Genomic DNA, 16,848 nt, shown 5'->3' with positions numbered 1-16,848 from the left:
ACTGTAGGGCTGAGGATTAATCTGCTGATCTTGAAGGGTGACTGCGACCACTCTTTCTTCTAAGCCACTGCTGCTTCATCCATCCATCCATTCATCCATCCATCCATCCATTCATCCATCCATCCATCCATTCATCCATCCATCCATCCATCCATCCATCCATCCATCCATCTATCCATCCATCTATCTATCCATTTTTGCTCTTTACTTGGTTATTCATCGATGCCAGTTGTTAGTATTGTATTAAAATGTTGTTCCTTTTGATTAATCTGGACTAACAAGACTCACTCTGGCCATACTGACTGTACTGGTAGCCGGCAGCTGCCACAGCTGGATCCATGCCATAGCTGGTTGTGCTGTATGTGGGCGGGCAGTATGACTGGGATGAAGGTAGACTGTCCACTGTCTTAATGGAGGTCTCAGCTGAACGCTGGCTGCAGCTAGCTGAGATGCTATTGGATGATGAAGAATCCATTGGGTTTTGGAGTGGTGACACTGAGAAGTCATGTTGGGGCTGTGAGGAAACATTGCTGGGGTTACCCAGGATGCTCATAACCTGCAAACACAGAGGAGACTGCACATCAGGATTTTCCTTTGTTAAGCTAAATATCTTCACCCACAATTGACAATGATTCTTATCAATATTGCCTAAGGAAATGGAAAAAAAGCAAAGCAACATTTTTCATAGAGCTTTTTTTTCTCAGTGCAGAAACATTAAAGGGTTAAGAACTAATATTACTAATATAACTAATATAACTAATAACTTAATATTCATGACCAAAGTCTTTTAAAATGTAAGTTTTTATTATAGTGTCATTACTAAAATAATCTGTTATAATCTAATATATGCCTTGTTCATACATGTGTCCTTACATCATATACATTGTTCTTGGATGACTCTATTCGATACATGTTATTTAAGCTTTATTGATACAGTGGCCAATCATGACATCTGTTGGCGATCTGCCACCAGGGCTTGTTTATGATGGGCTTGTCAACCACAGGACCTGGGCACCTTGCAGACACTGCACATGCAAAAATAATTGTCAAAAGGATGAGCTTTCCCAGCATCTTTGTTTGTACTGCTAAATCAAATTCAGAAGATTTCATCGCTGAGTATCCAAAAAGAGATAGGTGGCAAACACATTAAACTTTACGACAAGGTTGGCTAATCTCAATTACACAAGCCAAAAGCAATTCCAGTGTTTCAATAGGTGTAATTAAGATTAATCAACTTTGTCCTGAAGTTGTAGATGTTTCCCAGGTAAACACAACCTAAGATCAACAAAAACACCAAGTTGTTATTTATCTAACAAAAACTAAGACAAAATCAAGAAACAGTGTGATAAAAATGTCATCAGTTACTGCTTTTCATAGGAATAAAGCAGCTGAATAGCAACAACGTGCTTCTAGTTTTGCTGGTCTGGAGAATTCAGGTGTATGTTAATACAATGATTTTTTCCAAACTATTTGGAGTCCATCATTCTATAGTTAGAAAGATGCTATGTTAAATTTTAAAGTTCATGACAGCACAGTTAGAAAAAGACTGAACAAGGATGGCTTGTTTGGAAGGGCTGCAGGAGAAAGCCTCTTCTCTCTAAAAAGAACATGGCAGCACAGCTTAGGTTTGCAAAGCTGCATCTGAACAAACCACAAGACTTCTGGAACAATGTCCTTTGGACAGACCAGACCAAAGTGTAGATGTTTGGTCATAATGCACAGCAGCACGTTTGGAGGAAACCAAACACAGCATATCAGCACAAACACCTCATACCAGCTGTCAAGCACGGTGGTGGAGGGCTGATGATCTGGGCTTGTTCTGCAGCCACAGGACCTGGGCACCTTTCAGTCATTGAGTCCCCCATGAACTCCTCTGGATACCAAAGTATTCTATAGTCAAATGTGAGGCCATCTGTCCCACAGCTAAAGCTGGGCTGAAACTGGCTCATCAACAGGACAATGATCCCAAACACAGCAGCAGATCTACAGCAGAATGTGTGAAAAAGAAAAGAATCAAGGTGTTGCAATGGTCCAGTCAGAGTCCAGACCTCAGCCTGACTGAGATGCTGTGGTGGGACCTTAAGAGAGCTGTGCAGAAACCAATGCTGCAAACCTCAATGAGCTGAAGCAACGCTGGAGAGAAGAGTGGGCCAAGATTCCTCCACAACCATGAGAGAGACTGATAACGTCACACAGGAAACCATTACTGCACCTCACTGCTGCAAAATGGGGTCAAATGGGTGCCAGCTATTTTGTAATCAGTTTTGGCATGCTCAGTCATTCACTAGAGGGAGAGCTGTATATAGAAACCAACCAACTTTGGTTGCCAGGCTCCTTTGATTCACTTATGATTCACAACTTATTGTTGGGGAAGCACCTCATCGTCCTGATGGTTATGATATTCTCCCTACAGAGGTTCTGTATTCTGTCACACACACACTCAGGGGCTGGAGCCTATCTCAGCAGTCATCGGGTGAGACGCGGGGTACACCCTGGACAGGTCGCCAGTCCATCATAGGGCTCTGTATTTTCAGCATTACTTCATTCTTATTGACTATTTCTGTCAGTTTATCAAATGATCCATCATGGTGATTATACACACAGTAGCTCTTAATTGTCTATTCTATAACAATGAGTGTGTCACAGTTTATGTTCATGTCCCAGCTTATGTTTTGTTTTCAGGTTATGTTCTGGTCATGTTTTTCCCCTGCCACCTAGTTTCACTCTCGTCACCTGCTTCATTCTTCACAGCTGCACCACATTCACTAATCACTCCCTCCACAGTATTTAGTCTCCTGGTTTCCTTTCATTCACTGCAGAATCCTCACCAACCCTTCATGCCTCAGTCGCTGAAGAGAAGTCTGATTTCCTGCCTCATAGCCATAGTCTTGTTATCACAGTCCTGTTCATAGTTATTTATTCATAGTCTTGTCACAGTTAATCATAGTCTTGTTTTGTATTTCATAGTCTTGTTTTTTTGTCAACATTTAAGTATTTTTGAATCCTGCTCTGCCGCGCTTCTTGTTCTTGCCTTTTGCTCCCTGTTTTTGGAAATAAACCTTTTTTTAATCCAAAGATCTGCATCTGGGTCCTACCTCACCACAGTTCCTGACAGAGTGAGAGACTGTATGACTCTCAAATGTATGTTAAGCATCACTGAAACACAGTAATATTAAAATTTAAGGTAATTTTCTACAATATTGAGGTAATACAAAACACACAAATTAAAGACACAATTATCATTGAACTATGTGACAACAAGTAATTCATTCTACTTTCATAAAGGGCTTCAAGTTTTATGTTTTAAAAAACATCACAATGTCAAACCACATAAAATGTTAAAAATCAAATGACTTGTAAAGAAATAATAGCAGTAAGATCACATTTGTTGTGTTAATATTTACCATCTCAGTCTCATAATAATAATGGATTTGTTTGAACTGGAATGTTACACTTCTACATATCACATTCCTGTGAGGAATCAACTTAAGAATAGCACACTTTCTATGAAACAGTCAAATATGGATTTATATTATAACCTCCACAACCTAACATCACTTTCTTATTCTATCAATGCACAAGTTATAAAATAAAGATTTCGTATTGTATGTGTATTCATCATGATGATCAAACAAGCAGAGTATAGCTTTGGATGTGCAGCCTATAAAACATACATGGACCATAAAATCCTTCTGCGTCACAAGGCTTAACAATTAAATAAACTATTTAAACACTAATTACCCTATTATTTAATGGCTGATTTGAGTACAAAATCAGGAATGGAAAAGACCAAATCTGATTTTTCAAAATATAGATCCAAATGAATAACAAAAAAAGTGTGATTCAAACATACCAAAGTAATCGCTCTCAGTCACGTTTTAAGACCCATGGACATTTGTGAAAATCTGTGCCCATGCCGAGACACAGTCCTCTACTGGTAATAATTTTTTCACTTATTATTTTCTAGTTGACATTTTGGGCTGCAGCCTTTGAGGAGAGAGTGTATAGTCACCAGCCAATGACAGCAATAAGCAGTGATGAGCATTCAGTTCAAATAACTACGCACACACACACACATTCACACTCCATCAGCAGAAAGGGTTCTGTGGAGTTGTGGGAATGTTTCTGTGTTTTAAAGTCTTGTTCAAATAACTTTTTGATTCTTCTGAAATTTGAATTATTTCAATATTGCATGGGGCAAGACTTTCTAACTTCATTCTCATTAAGTACATGGATAAACAGCCTGGATATACAGCTTATTCCAAGAAATGACGCTCTGAGTCACTTTGTCCCAGTTAACCAGGACTGGCAGCCATAGAGGTGAAGCTCAGCCAGTGGAGGGCTATCTGCCATTGGTGGTTGAGGAAGCTCAAACTTGGTGTAACAGATGCTCTGGCAAACTACTTGACAACTAAGAAAGAGAAAGCAGGGCCTGTTCCTGGTTGTGCTTGGCCTGGGTGGAGGACTGCTGACCCGAACTGAGGATATTGATGAGCGGTGGAGGGAACACTTTGTGGATCTCCTTAATCCTGCCAGCATGTCCTCCATGAAGGATTCAGAGTCTGAGGACTTGGGAGAAGATTCGCCCACTACTTTGGTAGAGATGGTTGAGTTATCTAAAAAGCTCTCTGCCAGTAAGGTGCTGAGGATGGACAAAATTCACTAAGAAATGTTGAATGCTCTGGAGATTGTGAGGCTGTCTTGACTAGACTCCAGTCCAAAAGTGTTTTGTGGATCTGGAGAAGCATTTGACTGAATTTCGAGAGATTCTCTAGGAGGGTTGTAGAAATTGTCGGGGTTTCCTTCCTGGACCTATTGCTCAATCTCAGATAAGAGGGAACTAACAGATGGAATCCAACTTTAGGATTGTGGGGGGCTGGAGCCTAACCCAGCCATTATGGGGCGAGAGGCAGGCAGGGTACACCCTGGACAGGTTGCCAGTCCATCACAGGGCCACACAGAGACACACAAGAGAAATGACCACACACACGCTCACACTCACTCCTAGGGACAATTTATAGTCACCAATTAACCTAACATTGAACATATAACCCTCTTACTGTGAGACGACGGTGCTAACACCATCATGCAGCCATATTAAAAAATAGTTCAATGTTAAAGCACCTGCAAAGAAGTTAAGCAAACCTTGAAACCATGTGGCTCTGACTTGTTTTGAAGTACAGTCAGTACATTGGCTGTTGTTATTCACATTCACAGGCCTGAAACTCAAGAGCACCTTGGGGCTGATATACTGCAGTTCACAACTTTGGTTTCCGGCCCTGCAACACACCATTTGCTTCATGGTTGCTTGTATTTTTGTGCACTATTGGTGGTGTCTTTGTGGTCTCCTCAACATGGCAACAACGTCACATGTACGTCACATGCATGGCTCACTCTGAGATTTGCTTTTATGGCAGTGGTGTTACACCTCACAATTGTAGTGGGAGCTAAAGAGGAAAACATTTGCAGGAACCTTTTCACAGAAGATATTTTGTGCCATAATCTGAAAAGAGCATTTTTAGTTTTAAATGCCCTGATTTTCTGCTTATTTATAGAAGAGGAACTACAATAACTGTGACTGGAGAAACAGCTGAGTGTGCATGTGAGTTTGTATGCATGCATGAATATGTTGAATATGTGTGAAAACTATGACACTCCTAGGGACAATTTAGAGACACCAATTAACCTAAAGCCTAGTTTATGCTTCTGCGTCAAGTCGACAGCATAGCTACGGTGTCGATGTGGCCCCCAACGCCATAGCCTGACATGCACCTCCAAAAAAAATCCTAACTACGCGTCAAGTTAACGTGGACCGTAAGGGCAGTGTTTTTCCTCATGGGGATCTTCCACATCGGGGACTATGCCTACTCGGTCTGTGGGGTTGTTGCTGTACGGATCGATCCTGCTCTGCAGCCCTGGCTGTGGTGTGGACGCCGGCCACACCACGTCATCTCTTGACTCAAAGGATGGGAGGTAGTGAAATATAAAAAACGCAAACACAGTGTGGTGGATAAGATGATGAAATTACATTTCAGACTGTCAGAAGTTTTTAACAGATGAAGAGATTAAATGAAAACACAGTGTGCAGATGTGATATGTTTATCTCGGTGACACACTGTACATCTCCTACATTTGCCTCTGTTCCTGTCCTACTTTAAAAGCCTATCCCCCACATCTATTTTTTTCCTTTTTTTATTTTAGCTTTCAGCTTGGTGCTTAGCTCAAAATAGTAGTTGAGGATAATTTAGGTATGTATGTTGAGGAATAACACGTTTTTTGTATTATGTGTCATTACATAACATTACTCTAGCCATTACACTTGCTTCCCCATGATGTTCCTCAAAGTGTCAGATTGAGCATCTGTTGTGGGCGGATAAAGCAACTGGGATTAAGAATGATACTGAGATGTTGTTTATATCAAATGTGATTCATCACTCGTCCTTTTCATCTCTTGTGTTTGGAATCAGAGGGGGAAGTAATTTCAAAGCTGTTTAAGCACATCGATGGGACTGCAGATTGACGCAATCATACGTAATTATTAAATCATTTTATGCTGCTTCACAACGGCAGTAATCCTGAAAATCCCAACTTCTCTATCAGCCATGAAGAAGAAATTAAATTCAATGTCATGATGAAATATTTCAATATTTTCTAAATAACTACACTCAGAACATGGCTGAACTGAAAGGCAAATTTCACCTTACACGATGACAGTGGCCTTGATGTGTGTCTTGTGATGTTAGCTTTGAAATGTGATGTCCCTAATTTTTACTCGTGAAACTGGCTGCCATTTCCATGTCTCATGTTGTCCCTTTTGGATATCCGCAGTACAACAACAAAGTTCTGTGTGTGCAGTTTAGTAATAAAAACAAAGGGTTTGTGGTGACAATCAGTCAAACAGAAACAAGCTCTTATGTTCTTTATTTCCTGTGAAGCTGCAGAGAGAAACCTTCAATAGGGAGAGAAGCCAGAATCTAAAATTGGAGAAAAGCTGATGCCAATCATATAAAAGCTAATATTAGTGTCCTGGTTTAAGTTTCATCATCTCTTCTTCTCTGTTTCATACACAACTATTCCTATGAACAAGGTATAACTCCTCTTTTCAGTGGCGTTAAAAACAGGATATATTCAATTAAATCCAATTCAATAATCCTTTATTATTCTCCAAAGGGATATTATTATCATTATTATTCTGCAGTATAACTCATTATTAAAGAGAGGCTATTGTTGTAGATATATAACAAACTAAATTGAAATAAATACCATTTGACAAACAGTTAGACCGTTGAAGTGTAGTAGAAATCTTCATAGATCACCATGTGTTAAGTTGTTTCAGTGAAACAAATATTGCCTTCCTGATATTTCTGCTGGTGCCTTGTAAGCAGTCTAAGCTCATCCAATTCATCTGTCAGTGACAATCAAGAGAAGAAATGGTTCAAACTTCCCCTTTTCTCTACATTTTGTTCCTGCTCTACATCCCTCTTTAACTCAACTGGATTTGGGGTTTGAGCTTTGAAAAGCTCAGTTTGCTGCTCCAGCGTGCGAACAATTTTCAAATCACTTTGGCCACGTATCATGACAGATGTTAAAAAAACATTGCCAGAATTATCAAATCAAAAGAAAGCATCAAAACCAGCAAAGGAACTTGTTTCAAAAGTCTGTGTTTCCATATAAAAAAGCTATGCAAAGAAAGACTGCAAAGAAGCTTCTGCAGTAGGCTGCCACGAGTGCAGCACTATTGTAGAACTGCTGATAATTACTCACTTAATGGTCACATGTAAAGAATCCATGAATAGTGTAATATTTATGTATTATTCTGTAGTTTGCATCGGACACATTATGAACAAATCTAAATTTACTTGAGCCAATGTGTTTATGTACATTTAAATTTTGATTAATTTATCATTAATTTATTTCCACAATGTTATTGTATATCAAAGTTGCCAGATGGGAAATAAGTACACCTACCTTTCAATGTTGTAGGCTGCATGTCTGAAGATGAGTGCTGATAAATGCTGGAAAACTGTGCAACGTTATTATTGTATCTTTTATGTCTGGAAAAGTGTGCACTAATAAATATTGAAGAATTGTGTCTCTGACGTTTGAAAGTGTGAGCTGATAAATAAAGAAAAATGGTGCCTTAAGAGGTTTTTTCATGCACTGAAAAAAAGTGTAACATGCAGTTTGCCATTGATTTTGTGTCTTATGTGAGAAAGCAAAGTAAAAGAAACAGAACTCTTTCTCTGTCCTCATTGAACAAATGAATTGAAAGCCTTTATGTCTGGATCTCGTATTGGATCGATTTCAGCTTCATCTGCTGGATGAAACTGGAACAGAACAACTACGTAACGCGTTCATGAACAGAGTGGTGCGCACCGTGCTGTGTGTGTGTGTATTAAGATGGCCTGTAGTAACCTGCGAGCCAGCACTTTACGAGGGGGAGAACCTCAGCGGCACTTAGTTGCACCTAGCTAAGGGAGCTGTAGCCATTTAAGGCTATGTTATATTGGGCTTTGAGTGAGTGTTTTGAATTTGGTCGTTTGAGGGTCAACACTGCGTCTGGAAAGCAACATTTAATTTAATTCAATTACAGTTCAGATTTGATAGAGCCTGTGTATAGGCCTACTAACATGTGTGTTTGTCCTGGTTCATTTGCTTGCATTTCTTAAAGATCATTACAGTTTATATCAGTTTCATATGTTAAAGATGAATAAATACATTTAAGGTAATCTGTTGGCTAAGTGTCTTTTTATTGAGTTTATAAAATGGGAAAAGCAAATTATTTTTTAAGTAAAGTCAAATTCTAGTTTGGTTGTATGTAAATGAATTAACTGGTGTCAATGCAAACATTCATGTTAATTTAGTTAAAAGTAAATACATTCGGTTGGTTCAACAGCTGACACGTTCAGAAAATCATTTGGCTCAAGGTGAAGATTTAAAGGGGAACTCCGGTATTTTTAAACCTAGACCTTATTTCTGGCATGAAATACGTTCATCTACTCACCAAGAACTTCAGAAGATATTTAGATAACTCACTTTCGGCATATATCCATATAATGGAGTGAACAGGGCAGGGATGATGCAGCCACTAAATAAGGCATTATCTGTCTTTATTTCACCAGTACTTTAAGAAGAATGAATGAATGAACGTGTACTATAGCTCTGTTAGCTCATAGCTGCTGTTATGTGGCTACTTGCAGCTATAGGAGAGCTAACGGAGGGATTTCTACACAGGCACTCTACTGGGACCACTTCATCCACACATCGGTGAGTAGATAAACGTATTTTATGGCAGAAATAAGGTTTAAGGTTTAAATAAATAGGTTTAAAAATACTGGAGTTCCCTTTAAGGTTGGGTCAAGTGCAGTCTTATTGCTAACATGAACATAAAATAATCAGGTCTTAGCAAGTGACTCAATTTCGATTCTGTCAAGTCAAATATTTTAGATGCGATATCTCGACATCTTTTTTTTTTTATTTGAGGTTATAAAAAGGTTATACTTTTTTCAGTGTGTTGTCTTATTTTCAAAGTCCCAAAGTAGGCGAACTGTGTTAAAGCCAGCTAAGCTTAAGTTTTAATCAAGTGTCACTGATGTGCAGTAGATGAATAATGTTTAATCGAGAAAGAAGAAGAGTGCACCACTGTGCTTTGACTGAGACTGAACATGACCATGAAACTTCAATGAAGCGTCAATTATTCCAGAAAAATATAAAAATGAATGGTGTTGCGAACCACTACAATAACAGAGTATGAAAATGTAGTCAGAAAAAAACAGTTCATCTTGAACATAAAAGAGACTTCGATGTGAAGTATAGAAGCAAAAGCAAAGATGAAGTCTTCCTCTTTCTTTCTTTAGGAAATAATCAGCCAAAAAACTCCTCATTTGAACTATTTTATGAAAAATGTGAACTCATCTTAAATTAGCAACCCATCCCATAAAAAGCTTGACAGATACAACAGAAGGCATTAGGTCAATGACATGATTGGGTATAAAAGGAGCACCTTAGAGAGAGAGTCTCTGAGGTATAGATGGGCAGAGGTTCATAATTTCAGAATAATGTTCCTCAAGATAGAATTGTGAAGATATGAAGAATATTGCAGCTCTACGATACATAATATCATAAACATATTCAGAGAATCTGGAGACTTCTCTGAGTGCAAAAAATCGTTGAAAATCAGGAGTCGATGTTCAGTTCAAAAGCCTGCACCTCTGGTGGTGTCAGGGTCTATTAGACATTTACATAGATTGTATTTGTAGCTGTGTTTGGTGGTGTTCTTTAACCACTTCTAGCTGGCAAAAATATCAAATAAAATGTCAAGAGTTCTGTTTTCCAGGTTAAAAAGAGATTAGTTATAAATCCTTCTAACATAATCTATGTTACTATAACACAAATAGGTCGTTGTCACGGTCTCACAGATTCTCACGCTAGAGTTGTGTTCAACACATCAGCTTCAGTAACTGACCTAATATATTGCACCCCTTGACATGTACCATAGTAACAACATGACTTATGTCATTATGTCCCGTGCCAAAAGACGAATAGATGAATGAACTAAAATATATAAAAGAAACTCTTTTTATTTTGTAGACTAAAGCAAATTGTGTTTTTACCTGAGATTAACTTCCACTGCAGACATTGTAAAGGCCACTTTTTTGTTTTCTGGACTTGATTCTTTAATCATTGTAACTAACATTACTTTGGTATAAGCAGGTAAAAAAGCTGAAGACTTGATCATTAGCTTAGCATGAAAATGTCTCAGGTAGGGCGCTAACTAATGGTTCCTAAATATCAACTTGCCACCAATGATGACCAAGTCTTCTCTGTCCAAACACTGCAACTGAGATATGAAGATATGTGAAATATGCAATGCTATCTGTAACTAATCAGTATCAACCATTCTATTTGGTTTAGGGTTTGGTAAAATCAACAAATGAATTAGTTCATTAAGACTTCACATCAATGTGGAGCCCATGAGAGTCTCAGGCTTTAGATGTAGTGAGATGTACTGCTGCATCACATCGCTTTCTGTTGTAAAGAAATCCCAGCAATGATTTTCTGACCACACAGCCAGATTGTACCCTGGGCTCTGTTTAATTTTCACTGAAGGAGGAATGTGAGGAGAGTATTCTAACAAATAGAGAAAAGTCTTTCCAACAAACCTTCCATAAGTGGGTATAATTTCAATTCCTCTGCTTTTTTTGGCAGCTTTCTCTTGTAGGACGTATTTTTACTTATTTAATGTAAAGCTCCTTGCTTTGCTTTCTGCCAAATGTAAGCAGAATATTCTTTTTTTTTAGGCTATTTCTAATTAACATCAGCCCCCCTCTATTCCTCATTATGGGAATGATGTAAATATATGTGTTCATCCTGTTTGATACGTTGACATGGAATCATTCCAGTTGACAGTATGCCCAGTCAAAGGGCTTAGTGTTGCAAAATTTAATAGCAGTAGAGAATAATACGACCCTCATTGACAGTGAGGGGCACACAGATGTTTGTACAGGCTGTTGACTGGGGGCTGAAGATGGATGGGCACAAAAATGTAGTGTTTTTATTTGATTCGGAGGTCCAACTACCCTCATGTCTCTTGAATTTTACTCATCCTATTTCCTCACTTATTTTTAAAGTGTTCATTATTAAGTAGAATAATATGTGGTAGAGTTGCATCGTGAGGAGCATGTTGGGGGTGGGGGTTGTGGAAGAGGCCCCCCTCATCCCCCATTCCACCTCCTTATCTCAGGCCGACAGTTGTCAGGAATCACGAGCAGGGGCCTGAGTTAGCGAGGCAGGCAGGCAGGCCTGGGGATATGGATCAAAGAGACAGAGCTGGTGAACCAAAGAAGCTCTGATCCCCCAACACTGAAACCCACTCTACTCTATCCCTACTCACTGGCTCTCTCTCTATCTCTCACTCCAACATCAAATAGTGAGTCCAAGAGCTCCACTATTCAAAGGCAGGCTAAACCTTCCTCTCACAACAAACCAAAGAGGAAATGTGAGCATGACAGGAGAAATGTGTTCTTCTCTGCTCTTGTGATGCATTAATAGCTTGGAGTCACATCTGAGGTGATAGTTTGGTCTTTAGTGGCAGGTCACTGAGTTGTCTGACCTGACAAAAAGGGTCTGGAATCACTCAGTATCTGACAGAAGAGGAAAACTCTTCACCTCCTGAAGGTTCTAAAGCAAAACTGATTAATGGGGATTTTTTTTAAGTATTAAAAAAAGGCTTTATTTTCTGCAGGATGTTTTTAAGCTGTTATAACAACTCCAAAGCACAGCAGCGAAAAGGTTTCTATTTATAAAAGCAATGCTGACAGAAACGACATTTCATTCCATCCTTCTGTCAGTAAAACTTGGAATTGGCTTCAGACTCCATCTCTACATGAAAGTCAACCTCAAAATTATTCCCATTCAATTTGGGAAGACGAAGCAGAGAAAGGGCTCGTGTGAATTACATTTCAAATGCAATAAAGCTGTTTCAAATTGAATTATTGGCTGTCAGACCTTCAGCAACCTCCCTGCCATTTTGAAGAGGGATCTTATGAAATTCACTTTACATTGTTATCACATGTAAATGCCTGCTAACATGATGAAAGGGTCAACCTCAGTGAACTCATAATGGAAAAGCTTCAGCTGGGACTCAGAATAGACTCATAAGACTGTAAACACTGAAAGCAGTGCCATTTACGCAGACACATTCCATGTTAGGAATGAGTGCCACTTCAATCAAATTAATTTTCTCAGGCTGGTTAGACGTAAATCTGATGGAGTTTATGCCACAGTAAACTTGGCATAACAATGAAAATGATAAACACAGGCAGTCCAAACAGTCATCTGAAAATAACAAAAAAAGAGCAGAAGATAAGAAAATACAACACATGAAGAACAATAATCTTATTCTATATATTCAAAGCAGACAGGACCCAACTGTTGCTATGGTTGCATCTGAAGATTTTCATTTTCATATTTCAATAACATAGCTCCATCTTTTCCACACAAGTCACACGTCTGTTAAATAAGTTGAGTTTGAGACAACGTTATTGTCCAGTGGTGTATACCACAGATGCCTTCGGCAGTGATACCTGGATTGGATTACTAGTTGGTTAGACCTTTACTGCCCGTCATTCTGCTCCTCTTTCCTATATGTCTTATCTCTACCATGATATTATACTGATTCATTTAGTGACATCCCAATTCAAAGGGATTTACAAGTGAGAAGCTTATCTGGAGCAATGCAGGGTCCAGTATTTTGCCTAGAAGTCTTTTACAGAGATGGGGAAAGATGGGAATCAAACAAGCAACATATAGTTTGTTGGATTACCACTCTCCCTTATGGAGCCAGTGCCATAAGGAATAAATGTAAAGTTGTGTGCTTTATTGTTTGGGTAATAATTAAGAGGGCAAGAAATGATAAGAGATGGAGTCTGGCTTACAGCTCTATTCAAAGAGAGGCTGTTTTAAGCAGTATTATCATGTACCACAGACTGGTTTAAAGTGAAGCCTTGTTTGTACACAGAACATGCTGGGAAGGTCCGACTACAGGCAGTGTTCAGGCTAACATCATCCCTGTCAACCCTGAGGCCAGATAAGAACATCAGCACTGGATGATCTCTGTAACAGTTTGGATGACATTTGTAATCTTTTTTTTAAATTATTACTATACTGTATATTTGAAGTCTGCAGAATCTTCTTAACTGTTCTATATGAAAACTGGAAAGAATGATATAGTTTTCGTCATAGTTTTCACACATATTCAACATATATTCTTTCAGCTGTTTCCACAGTGACAGTTATTGTAGTTCCTCTTCTATAAATAAGCAGAAAATCAGGGCATCTAAAACTAAAAATGCTCTTTTCAGATTATGGCACAAAATATCTTCTGTGAAAAGGTTCCTGCAAATGTTTTCCTCTTTAGCTCCCACTACAATTGTGAGGTGTAACATTACTGCCATAAAAGCAAATCTCAGAGTGAGCCATGCATGTGACGTACATGTGACGTTGTTGCCATGTTGAGGAGACCACAAAGACACCACCAATAGTGCACAAAAATACAAGCAACCATGAAGCAAATGGTGTGTTGCAGGGCCGGAAACCAAAGTTGTGAACTGCAGTATCTCAGCCCCAAGGTGCTCTTGAGTTTCAAGCCAATGTACTGACTGTACTTCAAAACAAGTCAGAGCCACATGGTTTCAAGGTTTGCTTAACTTCTTTGCAGGTTTAACTGTTTTTTTTATATGGCTGCATGATGGTGTTAGCACCGTCGTCTCACAGTGAGAGGGTTCGATCCCCACCAAGGTCCAAAAATGATGGAGGTTAATTGGTGACTGTAAATTGTCCCTAGGAGTGAGTGTGAGTGTGCATGGTTGTGCGTCTCTGTGTGGCCCTGTGATGGACTGGCGACCAATGACAGCTGGGATAGGCTCCAGCCCCCTTGGCACCCGAAATTGGATTAAGCAGGTACAGAAAATGGATGGAATAACACGAAGAAGCAGAGGACTGGTGTAACAAAGCAAGGGTATGCAGACAAGCCACAGAGATCTCTTGACAAGAATAAGATCTCCATTAATAGTCTTATCACACCCAGACTCTCTGCCAGTGTTTTGTAAATTCATGGCAACTTGGTCCAAAGGGAAGCAAAATAACTCAGCTGTTTAAGCTCAACTTGTTAGGTGCTGAAGCTGAGCCTGATGGAGCTGATGAAACACGTGAAAACTCGACTGAAACCAGAAGCTTGTTGCCCAAACTGATTACAAACTGATGGAGATAGGATGTTGGCTGCTCAACAGTCCTGGTACTTTGTTGTATTTTGTGTTTTATGATGCTCCGAATGGTTTCACTTGGGGAAAGGTCTGGTCTGCAGGCAGATGAGAAGATTTTTTTTCTCTTCTTTTTAAACACAAAAGACTCCTGTATTTAACCCATCTGTCAATCATGTTACATAAGAGGAACAATAAGCAAAAACAAAAGACTGCAGGAAGTGACCACTTCTTGGTGTGTTTTACTTCACTTGAGTGTGAGGACAGCATAACGGTGCTGTCTGATTTAGTATATTGCATAGAAACTTGAGAGTAAACATGACATTTCTTTCCAATCCTACCCTAAAAGTCAACTCTACAAACAAGAAACGTGCTATTTAGCTAAACTGTAATCTCTGACTGAGAATAGAACATTTAATACATGGATTAGCTGTGTTGCATGAACCTGTTTGGCCTACTGACTCCAGTCAAATTAGAAAGTGTTTCTGAGTTGACAGGCAGCCTGTTAGTCCACTTGTGGGTGAGCACTGAGATAAGATGTTGGTAAAGAAACCGAGTCAAAGTCTGCTCTATGAAGTGTTGTAAAAGTGCTGTCATGTCTGTCTCTGACCAACAGTCAGATGCAAGACAGGAGAAAGCCATGCACAACATGTGCAGTGAAGGTGGGGAATATCCACAGCTTTATAATAACTAATTTATTCACCAACTCAAACTAATCAAGTAGCAAACAGCTGTCTGGTAATATGTACACATATGTAGGTGTGTGAGCCACATCAGGAGCCCTGTAACAGATAACAACTGTAACAGCTGATAAGAGAGGTTCTGGATTTCTGTCACCATGAAACATTCATATGATTCATAATGACAGCTTGTGGGTTAGTCGGCTGCGATTATGCAGAATCTTGAACGTAAGCACATTGAATATGAAACCAAGTGATACAACACAGTAATCATTATTTCCAATCTGAAACAGTAACAAGCCTAAAAAACAAACAATAGTTCAGTATAGTTGATTTTAAAAAAAGACTCTTTAGTTAGTGGAAATCCAATTATATTCTCCAGGATCAGTTATCTTTGAGCAGTGTGTTTTTCTGTCTGTTTCACTTCAGAACATTAAAACAAAAAAAGATCAGGGTTAACCTTATAATATGTTACAAAACACCAACAGTGAATATTCAAGTGCTCTTCAGCAATGTTTCTTTGACAAGTGATGGAAATATGATGAAAATTCAGGATAACTGAACTGAACTGAACTAATCGAAGCAAAGTAAGGGTGATGTCAAAAGTCAGTTTGGCTACTCTGTGTCCATTTCAGCATGTGTTTAAATCATCAAATCGTTTTTTCTGTGTAAAGAGTGTAATTTTCCTGAAGTGAATTGTGCTACCTGCACGCAAACGAATGTCCATCTCTATCCAAAGTTGGGTCCACTGTGATGAAAATGAATTATCATAATTATTCATTGTACGATGTCCTTCCCCGGTCTAACTCAGGAGGATTGTGGAAAACAGTCCTTTAAGGTTTGGGGAGAAAAAGAATTACAATATACAAAAATGTAAAAATGAAATGAGCTAACATCGGATTCTGATGGTAAAATGAACAGGTGGGTTTGGAATTTAATAGTTGTTGGAGGTCAAGTCATCCACTCAGATTGTTAGTACTTTGTTAGATTTATTAGACTTTGAAGCTGATCCTGGTGTTGGAGTGTAGAGAAAACAGCCTTAGTTTTAACTACATTTATCCAAATCTGCACGTGATAAACTGTTTGTGATTACTTCTAGGTTTTCACGACATTCTTAATCTTTACTGCTCTGGACTAATGTAATTAGCTGATTCTTTTACAAGCCAACGTGTCCGGTGCTTTATAAATTAAATAAATCTGTTTTAAATCCTAAATGTTGGGAGTATGAGGACCCCAGACAATCAAGTATCTTCCCAAGTTTGCGCCCCCATTTTAAAATATAACCAGGCTCCCATGCTGGTAATTATGGTTTCACCTTGAACAAAATGTAAAAATACAGTACCAGTACGGTATATAGCACAGATGTTACTATGTTCATGTGTTGGTACCAGAATGGAAAAGCCCCAAAA

At 38.9% G+C, this 16,848-nt stretch overlaps 1 protein-coding gene across 3 annotated transcripts in view; it reads right to left on the bottom strand.

The window, feature by feature from the left end:
* Positions 1–16,848, bottom strand: part of LOC140272420 (paired box protein Pax-7-like) — a 68,257-nt gene that overhangs the window by 9,028 nt on the left and 42,381 nt on the right. For all 3 annotated transcript variants that reach the window (XM_072367866.1, XM_072367867.1, XM_072367868.1), the window contains exon 8: positions 289–556. In XM_072367866.1, coding sequence (XP_072223967.1) covers positions 289–556 — 268 coding nt within the window. The remainder of the gene's footprint in view (positions 1–288; positions 557–16,848) is intronic.

Source organism: Leuresthes tenuis, unplaced genomic scaffold, assembly GCF_036924035.1.
Source record: "Leuresthes tenuis unplaced genomic scaffold, fLeuTen1.0.hap1 SCAF_16, whole genome shotgun sequence".
Lineage (NCBI taxonomy): Eukaryota > Metazoa > Chordata > Actinopteri > Atheriniformes > Atherinopsidae > Leuresthes > Leuresthes tenuis.
Note: the sequence above shows the minus strand (reverse complement) of the source record. Positions and strands in the feature narration are given on the sequence as shown.